Below are 17,988 nucleotides of genomic sequence, written 5' to 3' on the forward strand. Positions count from 1 at the left end.
GCACCTCTAGAATACTCAATATGGAGCCCTGGTGGCACAGTGGTTAAGAGCTACAGTGAGCTACGGCTGCTAACCAAAAAAGGTTGGTGGTTCGAATCTAACAGCTGCTCCTCGGAAACCTTGTAGGATTGCTATGAGTCGGGATCAACTCGACAACAGCGGTTTTGTTTTTTTGTTGCTGTTTTTTGGAATACTCAGTATACTCTCAGTTAGTGATTTGGAAATTGACATTGAACAAAAGAATCCTGTCATCTGTAACCACTGAGATTGAAGGTGTGGATTTGTTGCCACAGTTATTTTTCTCAGAAAATGATTGTCTAACACTTTCCATAATTTAGGTTTTCTGAGGCATTGGTGATTTGGGAAGAAGGAGAGGTAGAAAAAAGAGAAGAGCATTTTCTGTTTAAAATTGTGTCTGATTAAGTAAGAGAACCAAAGAGAGAACACTTAAAAATAACTTTAAATCCTAAGATTGGTAACAAAGTCCTCTGAAATACTCCTCAAAAGTACAGATTATAATTTATTTTAAATGGACTTGTTCTAGAACAGTGATGCTCACTCACACTGTGGTAGCATAAAGATTCCCCACTGCCCACCTCAGTGGCTCTGATTCAGTTGATCTAGTGTGAGGCCCAGGAATATGCGTTTTGAAAAGTGTTTGCACGTGTCTCAAACATTTTGATCACATACCGTTAATAGTGAATTGTACTAACATATCTCATGTAAGTGTATTATAAAACATGCTCAAGAAATAGAAACCTTTCATAGAATGAGATTTTAAAATACTAGAAGTTTCTCATGCCTCACACCATACACAAAAGCTAACTCAAAATGGATCAAAGACCTAAATATAAAGCCTAAAATGGTAAAGATTGTGGCAGGAAAAATAGGGACAACACTAACCTGTTGCCGTTGAGTCAATTCCAGCTCATAGCAACCCTACAGGACAGGGTAGAACAGCCTTGTAGGGTTTCCAAGGCTGTGATCTTTATGGAAGCAGACTGCCACATTTTTCTCCCATGGAATGCCTGGTGGGTTTGAATTGCCTTTCGGTTAGCAGCTGAGGCTTTAACCACTTCACCGCCAGTCCTCCCTCAGGATGCTATGCTAGGGGGCCCTAATGCATGGCATAAATAGAATACAGGCCATAACTAGCAATTCACAAACACCAGAAGATAAACTAGATAACTGGGAGCTCCTAAAAATTAAACACTTATGCTTATCAAAAGACTTCACCCAAAGAGTGAAAAGAGAACCTACAAATGGGGAAATAATTTTGGGCTATGACGTATCTGACAAGGATCTAATCTCTAAAATCTATAAAATACTAAAACACCTCAACAATGAAAAGACAAATAATCCCATTAAAAAAATGGGCAAAAGATATGAACAGAGACTTCACCAAAGAAGACATTCAGGTGGCTAACAGACACATGAGAAAATAGTCCATTAGAGAAATGCAGATCAAAACTACAATGAGATACCATCTCACCCCAACACAACTGGCACAAATAATAAAAAATAAAAAAATAATAAATTAAAAAAAAAAAAAAAAACAGAAAATAACGCATTTTGGAGAGGTCGTGGGGAGATTGGAACTCCTAATGTACGGCTAGTGGGAGTGTAAAATGGTATAACCACTACGGAAAACAATATGGCGCCTCTTTAAAAAGCTAGAAATAGAAATACCATATGACCTAGCAATCCCACTCCTGGGAATATATCCTAGAGAGATAAGAGCCATCACATGAATAGACATATGCATACCCATGTTCATTGCAGTATTATTCACAATAGCAAAAAGATTGAAACAACCTAAGTGCGAATCAGCAAATGAATGGGTAAACAAATTATGGTCCATACACACAATAGGAGCCCGGGTGACGCAGTGGTTAAGAGCTCTTGCTGCTAACCGAGAGGTCGGTGGTTCAGATCCACCAGCCGCTCCTTGGAAACCCTATGGGGCAGTCCTCCTTTGTCATATAGGGTTGCTTTGAGTCCAGATTAACTCGTTGGCAATGGGTTTTAGACACAATAGAGTATTACGTAATGATAAAGAACAAGGATGAATCTGAGAAACATCTCACAATGTGGATGAATCTGAAGGGCATTATGCTAAGTGAAATAAGAATCACAGAAGGACAAATACTGTATGAGACCACTCTTGTAAAAACCCAAGAAAAAGTTTACACACAGAAGAAAACAATCTTTGATGGTTACAAGGGTGGAGAGGGGAAATCACTAAGTAGACAGTAAACAAAAGGTAATTTTGAAGAAGGGAAAGACAACACACAATATAGGGGAAGTCAGCACCACTTGACTAAGGCAAAGTCATAGAAGCTTCCTAGACACATCCAAACATCTCGAGGGACCGAGTTACTGAGTTGAGGGCTGGGGACCATGGTCTTGGGGAACATCTAGGTCAGTTGACATAACAGTTCATAAAGAAAATGTTCTGTGTCCTACTTTGGTGAGTAACATCTGGGGTTTTAAAAGCTTGTGAGTGGCCATCTAAGATACATCTACTGGTTCCATCCTGTCTGGAGCAGAGGAGAAAGAAGAAAACCAAAGACACACGGAAAATACTAGTCCAAAGGACTAATCACATGAACCATAGCTTCCACCAGCCTGAGCCCAGAAGAACTAGATGGTGCTTGGCTACCACCACGAATTGCTCTGGCAAGGATCACAGTAGAGGGCCCCAGACAGAGCAGGGGAAAAATGTAGAACAAAATTCAAATTCACACAAAAAAAAAACCCAGACTTACTGGTCTGACAGAGACTGGAGGAACCCGCAAGACTGTGGCCCCCGGACACCCTAACTCGGAACTGAAGCCACTCCCGAAGCCTACCTTTCCGCCAAAGATCAGACAGATAATAACACAAGCAAACAAGATCAAATGGTCAACACCTGCCCAAAAGCAAAGATGAGAAGGCAGGAAGAGACAGGAAAAGTGGACTAATGGACATGGGAAAGGTGGAAAGAGTGCTGACACATTGCAGGAATTGCAACCAATGTCACAGAACAATTTGTATATATATTTTTGAACGGGGAAAAATAAAACAGTAGAGCTTATTACCCTAATATGTTCATGGAGTTTGCACACCTCTATTTGAAAGCCACGTATCTAGACTGGTGCTTTTCAGACTACAGCTGTAACCAATTAAGGGGTCATGGAATCTGTTCGGTGGGACAGGACCAGCTTCTTTTTTTTTAATGAAATAGAAAATATCTGAGCATTTCATGTGTAAAGGTATTATGTTGTGAAACTTTGATTTCAGTCGTATGTGTATGCTAGGATGTAATCTAAAATACCATTTCTTGACTGTACTCTTAGTATGAATCTTAAACAAGTTTGAAGCTGCCAACTCAGAAGTTGGTGAGAAGCACAGCCCTTTTTTCCCCCCTTATGGCACAATCTGTAATATGTAGGTTTTCCTTCTTTCTTTCCTTCTCTCTCTAGATCTTCACGAAGCTTCTCTGTACTCTTGAGGGCACTTTTTTCATAGCTTTCTTATCCTACCAGGATTATTCCATGTCGCTGGGTAGGCAGGATCAAGAGAATCTTGCTTCCAAAGCCCTAAAATGCCCAGAGGCACCTAAGCTGGGAATTGGATGCACGTCCTTTCCCTTAAACCAATAAAATGTTAGATCTGGCTATATGTAGAATTGTATCTTGGTTTGAAGATAACCGTGGCCTGGGATCTCAGAAGTGGAAGTTCTAGTTGGAATTCTCCAGCTGATTAACTGTTATCGGAGGAAAGTCACCCAGCTTCTCTGGATTTATTTCCCAGTTTGTTGCCAGCATTAGACTAGGTCATCTCTCTCCAGCTCCATATCAGTGGTCAGAGTAGAAAAGCACCATTGCTTTGATAGGCAGCTTTATTGTAATGTGGTGTGTCAGAACAAGCCGCTGTAGCAAGTGACAGTGCACGCTAGGATGACTCTCAGTCCGTAAATAGCAGTCACTTGTCCATAATGTCACCTGTTCACACTTAGGAGCAGTGGTTTTCCTCATGAGCTGAAATGCAGTCTTTGTTTTTATTATACCTTTGCTGTCTCTAACGTGTCGCAGATTCACTTGACCCCCAATGAGATTCCTTCAGTTTTATTAACAAGGTAACTTAACCTTCCAAGAAATTGCAAAAGCAACAGCAACGACAGACAGCCTTTAGAATTTTAAAAGGAACCAACTGTATTTGATGTTTGGTTAGAATTACAACATTTTCTCATGTTTCAAAATAAAAATTTACCTACAGTGAGTTCTTTCAAGGGAGGGGAATTGCTTATTCAAAGAGCACCAGAGAATATAATTATTATTTTAAATCTCTGGTAACACTAAACTGTATTCGTAGAGAATTTGAGAGTCATGTAACAACCGCTCCTCTTTATCTTTGAAGCAGTTCTTCATTTTCTTTAGTCTTTACTAGCTTCGTGTTTCATTCTGCTTAGAAATAATGCTGTGTCGCTGGTGGTTGTTACTGGACTGGCCAGTTTTTGTTATCCAGAATAATGTAAACGATAGTTTATGGGTGTGTTGTGTAAGCATAGTCCGTAGACCAGGTACTGCTCTGAAATTTCTAATGTGACACTTCTCCTGTAATACTATTTTCTTTGGTTAAAATAGATTCATTTTTGCCAAAGATTGTTAAGAGTTTGATAGCCTTTTCTCCCTGTAATTTTTTTTTTTTTGGCACCTGTGAGAATGTAAGCAAAATGTCTAGAATTCTCAAGTGTATAGTAGCGCTGTGTGACTACCACTACCCCGTTGGACAGCACAGACAGAATAATCCCCGTCTTGGCAGGAAGTTGGGTTTGGCAGTGCTGGACTAGAATTTTCCAAAAGGAAAAGTCAAAATTATGGATCAAAAATAAATTCCAGAGAAATTGTATTATGTGCACACCTGAATGATTGCAATACAGAGATCTCTACTGGTAACTTTTTGTAGTTTTTCTCTTTTTGCCAGTTTGGAATATATTTTGAATTATGAGTAGTCAGCTTGTACATACGTAACGTCAGTGTGTTCGTGTGTGCGTTCAGTAGGTCTGGGGAGTTCTTTCCAGCCTGTATTTATCTTCACTTTCATGTTTGTAATGAATAAGCAGCTTCTTGAGATACGAAGAGATACTTGAAAGAATATGTTTTGTTTTTTGAGGTTCCAAAAAGTTTGCAGATCATGCTTGATGTCAGTTAAAAGAGAAGTTTTGTTACCTCGTGATTTTAATGAATTTTAGGTACTATTTTAAGTGCCTGTGGTATAATGAATGTAATAATATTGGCATGAGAAACGAGTCTTTAAATAGTGTTAATGTTTATTTAATCATGCTGAAGATTGAGAAAGGAAATCCTTTGTTTTATGCAGTTTATGGTCTCACGCATAAGTTGTTGGCTTAAGAGCTTTGACAGATGGGACAGAGAAGGACGTCAAACTGAGCAGTGGGTGCTTTGCGGGATTAAGAGGATTGGTGGGGAGCACGGAAATCCTGCGCCCAGGGACTGCGGAGGTGAACGTCAGAGGCCAGGCTCATCGTCGTCGTGTCTTTGGAGGATTTTCTTGGGACTGATGAGAATAATTTAGCAGTGACCCTGCTTTTCTCGCCATCTGCTCAGCTTATGTGTTCCTGTTGGCAGGCCGTGCACTTGTTGGCAGGAAGGTCATCACTGAGCTTGATAAGGCCTGATGGGGAAATGAACCCTGGGGCATTGAGGTGCTGAAATTTCACCAGAGGAGGTGTGCAAACAGAGTAGGAAACAGATCATCTCCAGCTAGGCTTCTTTCTTTCTTTTTCTTTTCTTTTTTTTTTTTTTAACTCTCACAGGTTTTAGTGATAAGTAAAACCATGTTTTGCTCCTGAATGTTAAAGAGTTGGGTTTTTTGTTTGAAATTTAAGACTGCTTGGGGTGAGACTATTGTGTGAAATTTTTAGTTTTCATGTAGCAACGGTTGTAGTTCTGCCGTATGTTCAGCTTTAAAAACTCGTATCTGCGTATCTGGATGACAGAAAAGTGAACGTTAATCAACGAAAGGGTAGGACGCGGTGTTAGTTCATAATATGCTTTAGTTTATATTTTAAATATACAGCCCTGAAAATAAATGTTCATTTTTGTTGCTGGAAGAATAGTTTTGCATTTTATAATTATGGTGAATGTAGAAAAAAGAGGAAAAAGTACCCAGCTTAGGATACAGCCGAACAATAGAGGGCATGCGGTTATTTTAGTCATCGAATATGTCAGCATTCAAGAATCTGAACCGATTGTTTAAAAAAATCTTGTACTTTGTTTCTTTTGTTGCTCATTTCCAACTTTGTCATCTGTCAGAATGCAAAAAAAAATTATCCTTCTATAACCATTGACAGGATAACACAAAAGCTGTCTCCAGGTCGATATTTTGCGGCAATATTTTTAACATACGAACAGTAGTTTTTATAATTTCACCTTGGTGCTCAACCATTTATTATCGTATCAGAAGCATGTCAGTAATTCCTTTCTAAATGTCTGCTTCTTTTAGCGCTGAGACCCACATCAAGGGCTTCACACTGAACGAGGCTGCCAACAGCCTCCTCATCCTAGCGCAAGTTAGGCGGGATTATTTGAAAGGTATGTCACAATGCTTGACCTTTACGTCACATTAATGCCTCTGCAGATTTTTCTTGTAACGCCCTTCGAATACTTGGATAAAGGAGTCCATTTAGCAAATTACCTGCTTATCAAGAGCCTTTTGTGGTAGCTGAGAGCCGTAAATTACTGTACACGCATTTATAATACAGCTTGAATATGAATGTGCTTGTCATTTGACCACTTAGTCCGGTTTCCATTCCATTTAACACAAGATGGGTTTTCTTAAGATGAATCACAGCTCTTCAGACATGCAAAATTCGTGTTCCAGAATGAGAGAAAGTACAGGCTTTCAAGTGCGTTAAAATTCACAGCACAAGTCATTTTGCCCTGGAAATTAACATACTTAGAGCATCTGAAACAATTCCCGGCCGTTGTTTCTTGAATATTGTGTTGGTTGTGTGTGAGATAGCAAATGAGTTAAATTGAGTGTTAAATGTGTGGGATTGTGCACCAAATGATTATAATATTGATTTTTAAAACTTAATCTAATACTTTTTTAATAGTTCATAATACCAACAGCAATGAAAATACGATGTTTGTTTGGGGTCAGAGTTTTTAAGTGAATATTAAGAGAGTAACAACACCAGAAAGATGTGGAAACGACGTTGGGGAGAACTGGCCGGGAACCATTTGTTTGGTAGAGACTGTTCATAGGTTTGCAGTGGGTGTGTTTGCATCTGGAGGTCTTATGAGTGAATTCCCAAGACAGAAAGAAAACGGTGAATCTCTTAAATGTAGAGAAGTATCATCTCATGTTGTTTGATATTTGAATTTTAGTCAACACCATAACACCAGCTTTACCAGTACAGTAAAACTCACTTAGGAGATCTGTAAGGAGAGTTAAAAACACTCTTTAAATGTTACGTATGTTATCCCATTTCATCCCCTGTCTGTGGTAATGGTGGTTTTCCTCATTTACAGGTTCAAAAATAATCCCACGTCACTGAAAGAACATTGCCGTCTGATTGTGCAGCGTTAGTGTTGCCTGTAATACCTAATCACACTGGTCTTTGGCCATCTCCCTAATTGAATGAATATTTAAGTGGCAGTTTCTCCCTTTGCAAAACTACCACCTCAGCATTTCACAGGCAGGGCCAGCCCATCTAGGCAGCCTTTTTAGACAGTCTTAAGTCAAAAGTGAGTGGTAGAGGGCTTATTATTAAAACTTTTAAAAAGCTTTCGTTTTATTTCCAGGAGTAGAGAAGACTTTTTGTCAAGTCAATATTTTATGTAGATATGATAAATTAAAAGCATTGAAAAAGTAAATTTGTTCTCCATATAAGTAAGCAAATTTTAGTAAATAGCTCACGTTTCTGTAAACATAGAGATAAGAACAAAACATGTTTTTAATTTCAAAGGATTAATTTTTTTAACTGAATCTGAATTGGATTTGTTTAACTTCGTTACTGTCCTTGACTTGTATGTTAGCTGCCCTGTGACAACTACAAGAAAGACATGATGCAGTTTTACAGCCACTCTTAGCAGCTAGTCAGCTCAACTGGAGGCCCTGTGAGAGCGGGAGCCACGAGCCCCGTGCTCCCCCACTGCTCCTCCACACATGTACACCCCACACCTCACCACAGTGATCACCGGGGAGGGGAGGAATGGGACCACCCTATTCTCATCTCCTTATAAACTGTTCTTGAATAGTAATAGCTGATACAAAGCCCCTTTGAAATATAATCAAGATCAGTGGTGACTAATTGAGTAAATGTGGGACTTAGGTGACCATGGGAAAAGAACTAGGGAGAAAGGGCAAGATGGCTACCACTTTTGGTGTCCCTTAAACTGCACAGAAGGCAAGTCCTGTATGGGAGTATGCCCCAAACTGCCTTCGGATAGACGTAGAGTGGTCTATCCTGCTGCCCTGCCCTCCCCCCACACGCACACCGTTGATGCCAGCTGTGGGGTGGTTAGACTCTTAGAGTTGGCGTCTAGCACTATGATCTTGGGTAAATTAGTAAACTTTGCCTCAGCTTTCTCATCTGTGTAATCAGACTTGCCTCAGGATAGTTGGGAGTGTATGTGCCTAGAACTGTGTTTGGCACGTACTAAACACTGAACACAGGTAGCAAACGCTCAGTGAATGTCAGTCACCACTATTACCATCATCATCTTTGTTTTTGTTGTTATTTTGATCCATTTGGGGGAAGAGCCTCTGTAAGGACATTCACAAGTCGATGATCTGTGCGTGGCCACCAGTGCTGAAGATTGCTATCGAGCTTGTTTTCTGTAGGTTATGTTTTTTAAAATAACAGTAGTAACGTTTTTTTCTCTCCTATATGTAGATGTGTATTTATGGAATGTTATTGACTATACTTTTTAAACTACCAATTTTCCTTTTTTCCCACCTGAGAATCACTTTCAGATTATAGATTTGGAATAATTACGAATCAAATGTTTATTCAGTAATAAATCGTGAATTAATCATGTCTTTTACTTATTGTTTTTAACAGACTGTGTAATTATTCCCCTTTTCCCATTCGTCTGTATGAGATAGGCTGTGCCTACTTGGAAAGCTGCTTTGAGAGTCTTGGCTTTGTCACAGTTACGTTGCCTTTAATGTTAAAAAGCCAGGAAGTTTTCTCTGAGAGTAGAAATGGTGGTTAAGTGTTGTATCCCCACCCCACCCCCCCCAGTCTACCACTTTATTTAGTATAATGATTTGCTATACTTGCACATGAGTCAGTTAATCAGGATATTTCATGTCTGTCCATAATCAGGTATATCTAAGTGTGATACTTTTAAAAAAACAAACAAAACTTCTTTGACTGTATCACGGGATCAGAGGGGCTTTATTTTCTTTGTAAAATGAATGCAAGAAAATATCCACAAGGTATTTTTTTATGTAAAATAAATTTGTGAAAGTTGGCTACTCCAGTTTGGCTGCTTCTGTGTGATCCTGTTTGGACAAGGGAGATACGTTGTTTTCAAGAAAGAATCTTGATACTAGAAGTTTTTGGTAATCATGTCATCGTTGAACATAATAAAATCTGGGAAAGTATGTATGTGGGTGGAAGTTACATATTTTTGGACACTCTTAATGTGTTTATTTTTCTGTTTATTTTTCTCTGAATTTGTCAACTTCCTTGAAATTAATCACAAAATGTTATTCCTGATTGGAACCCATGTCTTTTCAGTAACATTTGTGTTTTACCTGTGATGTAATGACCAATTTCTCTGGTCTCTGTAAAACACTTACTTTTTAATAGATTTCTCATAAAATATTAATATTTTCTGTAACCTAGAATAAAATATTCATAGCTTTTTTGTGCATAGCCGTTTGATGCTCATATTTAAAAGCTAGTTTTCAAAATGCGTTAGAGTCATTGTGGGTCATATAAGCAAACCCTGTCTCCTGCTCTTGTGTCTTAGAGGCTCTAACAGTGCTCAGGACGGCCTTGGATCTGGGGCAGTTGCCTTCGAGGATGGCAGTGACTCGCCTCATCCAGGCGTTTGGCTTGAAGGGTGATGTAGAAAGCATACAGACAATTCAGACGATGGTAAAGGGACTCGAGCATACAATTGGACTTTCACGTATGATTTTCATCAATAACATTGCTTTGGCACAAATAAAGAGGTGAGTGTATTTGAGCTTTCTTTTCCTCCATTGGCTCTTGGAAGGGGCACTATCTCACAGACACTTTGTGAACTTTTTTAGGCTATTAGAAACCCTGTCAACTGCATAGGAAGTAATTGATACCAATTGTTGATTATGCCCTAATTAATAAGGAATAATTATATGTTCCAAAATTTGTTTCAGCCTTAAATTAAATCTTAGAATAAACAGTATCAAGTTCATATAATGCTGAGTTTTCTCATTTGTACGTAAATTACATACTTAAGGCCGCTGCTTATCCAAACACTTCGTTTGTCAGCAATACTTGAGAGTGACCCTCCGCTGGAATACAGTGGAACAGAGGGCCCAGCAAGTTAGTCCACACTCCCCACCCCTCAACCCCAGCCCCTCCTGTCAGCCAGCACACACCCGCTGACCCTCCCACCCCAGCCCCTCCTGACAGCCAGCACACACCCACTGACCCTCCCACCCTAGCCCCTTCTGTCAGCCAGCACACACCCACTGACTCTCCCACCCCAGCCACTCCTGTCAGCCAGCACACACCCACTGACTCTCCCACCCCAGCCCCTCCTGTCAGCCAGCACACACCCACTGACTCTCCCACCCCAGCCACTCCTGTCAGCCAGCACACACCCACTGACTCTCCCACCCCAGCCCCTCCTGTCAGCCAGCACACACCCACTGACTCTCCCACCCCAGCCCCTCCTGTCAGCCAGCACACACCCACTGACTCTCCCACCCCAGCCCCTCCTGACAGCTAGCACACACCCACTGACCCTCCCACCCCAGCCCCTCCTGTCAGCCAGCACACACCCACTGACTCTCCCACCCCAGCCCCTCCTGACAGCCAGCACACACCCACTGACTCTCCCACCCCAGCCACTCCTGTCAGCCAGCACACACCCACTGACTCTCCCACCCCAGCCCCTTCTGTCAGCCAGCACACACCCACTGACTCTCCCACCCCAGCCCTTCCTGTCAGCCAGCACACACCCACTGACTCTCCCACCCCAGCCCCTCCTGTCAGCCAGCACACACCCACTGACGGGAAGGTATTTGCAGGGGATTCTCTGCCACCATCTCTAGATTCCTCGTTGAGAACCACTACTGGAAGTTAACAAGGGCTTGATTTTTATTCACCTCACTAGCGCAGTACTTTAAGTTAAAGATTCAAGGACGTAGTTACAGAATTGACGTTGTTCATACCGTTAGAAAAACATCTTCTTTAGTATACAGTCTTAACACACATTTAATGTGATGTGATAATAAAATATAAATGTTTGCTTTTGAAGGGTTTTTTGTTTGTTCTTGTTTCTCTGGGTGGAAGGTCCGGGTTCTTTGTTTAGTTTTGCTTTGCTTTTATGTTTTAAAGCTGTTCCCCCAAATAGAACTTTAAATTTTCTCTTTAATAAAGAAAACATAATTGTATTAAGTTGGAAGGTTGAAGAAATACAGGTTAGATCTGGGTGAATTTGAAAATGGTACCATATAAACAGTTTCTATATAATACAGGGTATATATTTTTATTCACTGTTAAATAATTCTCTAATTAAAATCCACAAGAAAAATTTACAACTTGTGTTCGTTGCTAGAGAATTCTTCTATTTTATGTAATAATATCAACATAAAATTGATTCCTTAACTTTGGAGTGCCATGTCCATACTAAAGCATCAATTAAAGTTGCATTAACCAAAAGGATAGTCATAAAGATAATTTTTATCATAACTTGTTAAAGCAGACAAGGTAATTTTCTTTTTTTCCCCAGTGCAAAATGTGAAAGATACTTTCTTTTCTGAGAATTTTAGTATAAACTGAGTCTTTCAAATGTTGTATAAATCCTGAATGGAAGAAGTCGACGGGACTGTGGGTTAGAGACATGAAAATACATTTTTTGAAGAAATCGTCAGTCTTTTTAAGAACCCTTAGATGATACAGATAGTTTTTACTTCATGCAGTCATGACCATTTGTGGATTATAAAGCCATAGTTGTGGCATTTGCATGGGTTTTCATGTTATAGCCAGAGAACTACAAGATCAAGTTAAATATTTCAGATACGATATTTTTTTAATCTTCACTAGTTCTTCTGTATATAGTTGTTTTGTCTCTTTCTAGAGCAATGTTTTAAAGTCAGCAACTACTTTAACTGCTACTTCAGCCGCCTGGCAATTGCTTGCGCCCTAAACATGGTTGGGTTCTAGTTGCATAATGTGTTTGTTATCCAGTTATCCATAAATACGTTTCCTTTTTTCCTAATGTATTTGCATGAGTGAATCCAAAAGCAAGTTCTCATACTAAAACTGCAATAACCTTACAAAAGCAAGTATTTCTGACAATTTATTTAACTTCTTTTGACAGCAATAACATAGATGTTGCCGTTGAAAACATTGAAAGCATGCTCACTTCAGAGAATTCACCCGTGGAACCCCAGTACTTTGGCTTGACATACTTATTCAGAAAAGTCATAGAAGAGCAGTTGGAGCCGGCTCTTGAAAAGAGTAAGTTAGTTGTTCTTGCCAAAGAACACAGGAGCAGATTTTCTCCCTAGTGAAACTGCTGCCACATTTCTTTGGTGGATGAGTTGTCCACTGTTTTAATGAAAGAGTTTTCTTACCTGTCATTTTTCCAGTAAGCATCATGGCAGAGAGATTGGCCAATCAGTTTGCAGTTTACAAACCGGTTACCGATCTTTTCCTTCAGCTTGTGGATTCAGGCAAGGTGGACGATGCCAGAGCTCTCCTCCAGGTATGACCCACCAGCTGTGGTGCAGCGAGGCTTGCAGCTTGTGAGGGGAATTGGGAAATTATTAGACACAGGTGTGTGATAGAAGCCCGGAAATGAGGTACAGTGCTGCTGGCACGTTTACATTCATTGTGAATCAAGGTCGGATGACAAGGACTGAATTGTAGGTCGTGGGTTGCTGGTTTTAAAGATGCCACATCAGACTAGAAAGGTCCTTAGATTTAGGGGAGGGGGGTGTGCTTTGCTGAAATGATTTAAAGATAAATGTTTCTGTGCAGATAGTTAATGTGGAACAACAGTTCCTTTGATTTCCTACTTTAATTTTTCTAATGCTCTTAAATACAGTGCATCACCATGGCAACACAGTTTGCAAACAAAAAGCAGGAAATGTTCCCTTTTCAAGTACAGCTTCTCACTTGAATCCTCAAACATTCTCTGTGCCTTATTCAAGGTTTATGAAGAGTTGAATCTGCTTTCTATTCACTTGTGTGTCACCGACACGTTAAATGACAAATGCAGGCCTCTGTGGTCTGCACTCGCAGTTAAATTAGCAATCTTCCGGGAGGGAGACAACCATATTCATGCCATTTTAACAGCACTAAATATAAAGCCACGCCAAGTGCCGACAGAACGGTGGGTGATCGGAGCTGCCACCGGCAATGTACACAAACAGGCACGCCAGGGAGCCCCTTCCCAGCAGGTGGCAGTCAAACAGTCACTGTGATCTCGGCAGCGGCTGTGTTTGTGTAGACTCCCTGTGTCAAATTGAGGCCTGGGACCAATTTCTGATAGTAAATAGTATAATATTCACTTACATTTTTACCAGCTGCGAAATACCTTAAGTAGTACATCGGGAAGGAGAAACTGCACCCATTTGCTGGAGCTCTCGCTTGGGTCCTTAAAGGTCATCTAATTTGACAGTAGAATCCAAACCATTTACAAAAGAATTCCTGAGAATTTTCTCGGTGTTAGCAGTTTTGTGAAAAGCGTAAATTGTTCCTGCTTCTAAGGCTTTTTACTTTTGTTCTCAGATGGAGAGAAATTCCAGTTAATTGAGGATTTTCTTGTTTGGTTTCTTCTTTTTCTTGCCCTTTTTTTTTGAAAAAAGGAAAAGACAATTGATGATTGATAGAGATTTCAAGAATCTCTTCACTGTTCTGTCTAGCTGCCTTTAGTGTTAAAAGATACGGCATATACCCTTAGGCCTTATCTTCATGTGTATATGTCTATTAGTAGTATAATTCATGAATGCATAATTCATGTATGTGTACTTAACTAGTAGCATAAGCATATAGAGATATAATTATACATGTGATAGTATGCATTCAATTTTAGCCCATTTTTTTTATGTTGATAGAAAGTGGCTCTTGGTACTTCATCTACCAGCTTGTTCTGAACCCTAGTCTTCTAGACTCTTCTTAGACCGACTAGCAGCAGCCCAGGGTGGGAGACAGCAGGGATGTTCCTGCTGTCCTCCGCGCTGCCTTTGCTCTCGGTGGCCTCGTCTGGGGCCCTTAGTGACAGCTGACTGTTGAGGCAACCGCAGCAGTCATTTCATTTCAGATGATAAACCCTTTGCCCATCCTTTACCTACTTGTCAGACAGTAAAACATTTTCCTTGCTGTAATGAAGAATACTTTATTCACAGATGTCGAAAACATCAGTTGATAATGTAAATCTTCTGTGTCCCCAAAAGTTCTTTTTATACTATTCATTTTAGTATTGACAGTGTTTTAAAGCTTTGAAAGAACGCTGCGCTCTTAGAAACTTATGAGAATGACATCCCTGATGAGTATAAACTAAAATATTGTCTTGCCATATTTGATTTTACTATAGCATCTAAGATTGGATAGATACTTGATTCATCTGGTCTGTCATATAAACTTTTTTTTATTTTCAGTTTAACTTTTGTCTCTTTCTCAAGCACTGGCTGTCTGTTGCAATGAAAGCCTTTTATAAAATAGAGAGATTGAAATCAGTCCTTTTGTATGCATAAGTGTAGGTAATTATACTTTAAAGAGAACTTGCTTTGTACATTTTAATTTTTATAAAGAAACGAGCAGTTATCTCTCTGACACCTTATTAAATGTATAATTAACCTTGTGATCCCCGGCTCACTTGTGAATGCTTGGCAGTATAATTGGAGAGAAATAGTGTTTCTTTTTTTCCTTTCTTTGCAGCCCTGAGCCTTATTCTGTGGTTGTTGAAGCATTAGTTTAATTTTCCCCTTTTCTTTTTAAACAAACTTTATACTTGCCGTGCCAAGGACAGCGTTCACAAAAGCTTGGCAGAGCTTGCCCTTGTTTTCTTTTTTTTCCTCACTTTAGAAAAATGGTCGACTCTTAGGCCTTCCTATTGGTAATGATACACTACTGTATTATTGTGAACTTTCTTAATTGGAACTATTCACCTTGGTCTGCTTGTTTATCAAAAACCTTCACTTGCTGAATAACGTTTTAATTTTTAGAGATGTGGTGCCATCGCTGAACAAACCTCAGTTTTGTCGGCCTTCTGTATTAGGAAGTCACAGACACCAGGACAGGTACTGTTCTTTACTCGCTAACAAGCCAGTGGTGCTGCAAGCCAGTTTTGTTGAAAGACATTGGGTTTAACGTAAGAGCTGGTTGGTTAGGGCTATATCTAAAAGCATAACACTGAAGGAATTGAAGACGTTGCTTGTCCACACTTGTTCATAGTGTTAGGTTGTTGGTAGAGTCCATTGTGGCTCCTTGGAATGAAATGCAGAGCAGGTTTGTGCAGTGAGTTCTCTAGCCCTGTGGCTGTGCACTGGGAGGGAGCCCTAAGGAAGGGCCCTGGGAACAGAAGAGAAGACAGACGTACAGCCGACGGCCACTTACCTGCTGAGTGTTGCCTACCAAGTATCTGCTTTTGACCATCAGGCAGATGAGCCATTTGCCTTTGAAAAGGGTATGGTGCCACAAATTAATGCCCTAAATTTGCACACTTACCTTATTTGCACTAAAGTGTGTGTGTAGTAATAGCTATGTAGTATGTTTGATGTTTTTAAAAACGAAGAAAATCATATTTCAAAAACTTTCTTAGACCTCTTTTTACCTGTTGAGCACTAGAAAGCCCGTTCTTTGTTTATTTGGGCACATTGTGGAGTTTCCTGCTGCATTTCAGTTGAAATGTTTATTTATTATGAAACATTCAGGTTGCTTCCAGTCTGGGCACTCAAGTTTTCCTTAATTTCCACACACTGCCCACACAAACACACATACACTTTTTTTTTTTATTTACCTAATTTCACCATTTATCTCAACTTGTATATTTACAACAACCAACCTTTAGAGAATTTTTTTTCTACGTTTTTTTCCTATCAAAGAGACATTTTCAAAATTGTGTGATGAAATCCAAAAAGCACCTGTCAGTCCACAGCTGGAGCTGTCCTGAGTTCCTCCTGCCCTTCTCAGGAAGGGACCGGAAATGTGCGGTAATTTAATATGCCTGCTTAGAACATTCCTCCCAGGAGACTTTAAAATGCATGAGCTCCTGGAGAGGTGCAAGTCCAGGCAGGGTAGGATGGAATAAACGTACTAAAAGCCAGTTAGGATTTTTAAAAATGCCCGTTTCAGTATCCAGCTCTCTGGCAGTAGACTAGTGAAGCCAGATTTAGTTTTTCTTGGTGAGAACAGGGCACAAATGCATATAAAACCTGTCATTGATTTATCCAGGGACATTAGAGCGTATTTGGAATGTTCAGTGGTTATTCAGTAGGGTGCTGCAGTTCTGTAATCGCAAGAGGGAATGAAGCCATAGCCATGTCTGCGTAGCACTGAGTAACCGAGTAAAAGTTCCAGCGAGTGCCTGGAAGTGCTCTGTTTATATACCACTTGAGGAACACTTCAGAATCTCTACGGAATTTTCCACATTTCTGAAAATCTTGGTTCCTGAAGACACAAATATTCTCTTTTCTACCTTTGGGAATCTCATAACTTTTTGATGTGGTCACCAGTTGACATAAAAGAACCAATCTTCATAATAGTTCAGAAAAATCTTCAGAGAAATGTAAATGTAATTATGTTAACTTTTGAGAAACACTATCTTATTTTGGCTGTAAATTATTGACTGAACATCAAATGCTAAGATCAAGGAAAAACAATTCATTACACTGAGTAGACTGTTCTGTTGGAATTACTGTCAAAAAGATTTTCTGATATGTCACCTTTCTCTTCAGTCTTTGGTAATGTTAACCTGTGTTTAATTTCTTAGACACCAACTCTAAAATCTTTGACAGAATTGATTCCTGAATTAAAGGAAAAGGAAGCAGCATACACTTCTATCATAAGAAGCTACGGTAATAAGTTTTATCTGACTATATTATTTAAGTGATTTAAATATTTGTAGTACAATAACTCTTAGTCTACAACTCAGAGGTAGCAATCCTAAACATCAGGTAATTACTTGGATATAATTAATTTACTTAGCTTTAGAATATTTTAAAACTATATTTAAGGAAAACGTGAAATTATTCTCATAATTTTAAAATAAAAAAGCATCACCGAGGATCTTCAGAGGGGCCCAGAATCCCAGGCTCCTGGAGTGACCTGGAAGTTCACTTGGACCAAGCCAGTTCCCCCAAGCCCTGAAGAACCAATCCAGTCCCCCAAGGCCGTGCAGCCTGAAACATAACATGAATTGGGTACATATCTGAGACTGTCATTCAACCATTGTATTCTACTATCTTCTTGCTCCTCGGTGCCCACCCTGCCTGCCTAAGTGGGCCACATGGTTTTACCATAATTCCTAGTTGAAATTAATAACTGTAGTCTTTGAGATCTTTTAAAAAAGCACCAGTCAATTCCCTGATTGCCAGGCAATCGCATGTGAAAGGAAACCAATCTAAAAGCTTCCTCAGGATTCAAAATAAATGGCAGCATTTCTAAGACATGGTCTTTACCCATCTGCCACCCACTGTTCTGCTCACCTGAGGTGCTGGGGAAAATGGAGAATCACTTGGTTGATTTTAGTCTTGGCAGGACAACAGCCTCAGCAATCATAATTAGTAAATGGGTTCTTCATTTTT

The 17,988-nt window shown here is 39.8% G+C and overlaps 1 protein-coding gene across 1 annotated transcript in view; it reads left to right on the forward strand.

Annotated features, from left to right (window-relative positions):
* LRPPRC (leucine rich pentatricopeptide repeat containing) overlaps positions 1–17,988 on the forward strand; it is a 116,368-nt gene that overhangs the window by 95,913 nt on the left and 2,467 nt on the right. Inside the window, exons 31-36 of the mRNA XM_049870147.1 lie at positions 6,511–6,599; positions 9,996–10,200; positions 12,558–12,697; positions 12,829–12,944; positions 15,409–15,483; positions 17,175–17,259. Coding sequence (XP_049726104.1) covers positions 6,511–6,599; positions 9,996–10,200; positions 12,558–12,697; positions 12,829–12,944; positions 15,409–15,483; positions 17,175–17,259 — 710 coding nt within the window. The remainder of the gene's footprint in view (positions 1–6,510; positions 6,600–9,995; positions 10,201–12,557; positions 12,698–12,828; positions 12,945–15,408; positions 15,484–17,174; positions 17,260–17,988) is intronic.

This window comes from Elephas maximus, chromosome 26, assembly GCF_024166365.1.
Source record: "Elephas maximus indicus isolate mEleMax1 chromosome 26, mEleMax1 primary haplotype, whole genome shotgun sequence".
NCBI classification, from domain to species: Eukaryota; Metazoa; Chordata; class Mammalia; order Proboscidea; family Elephantidae; genus Elephas; species Elephas maximus.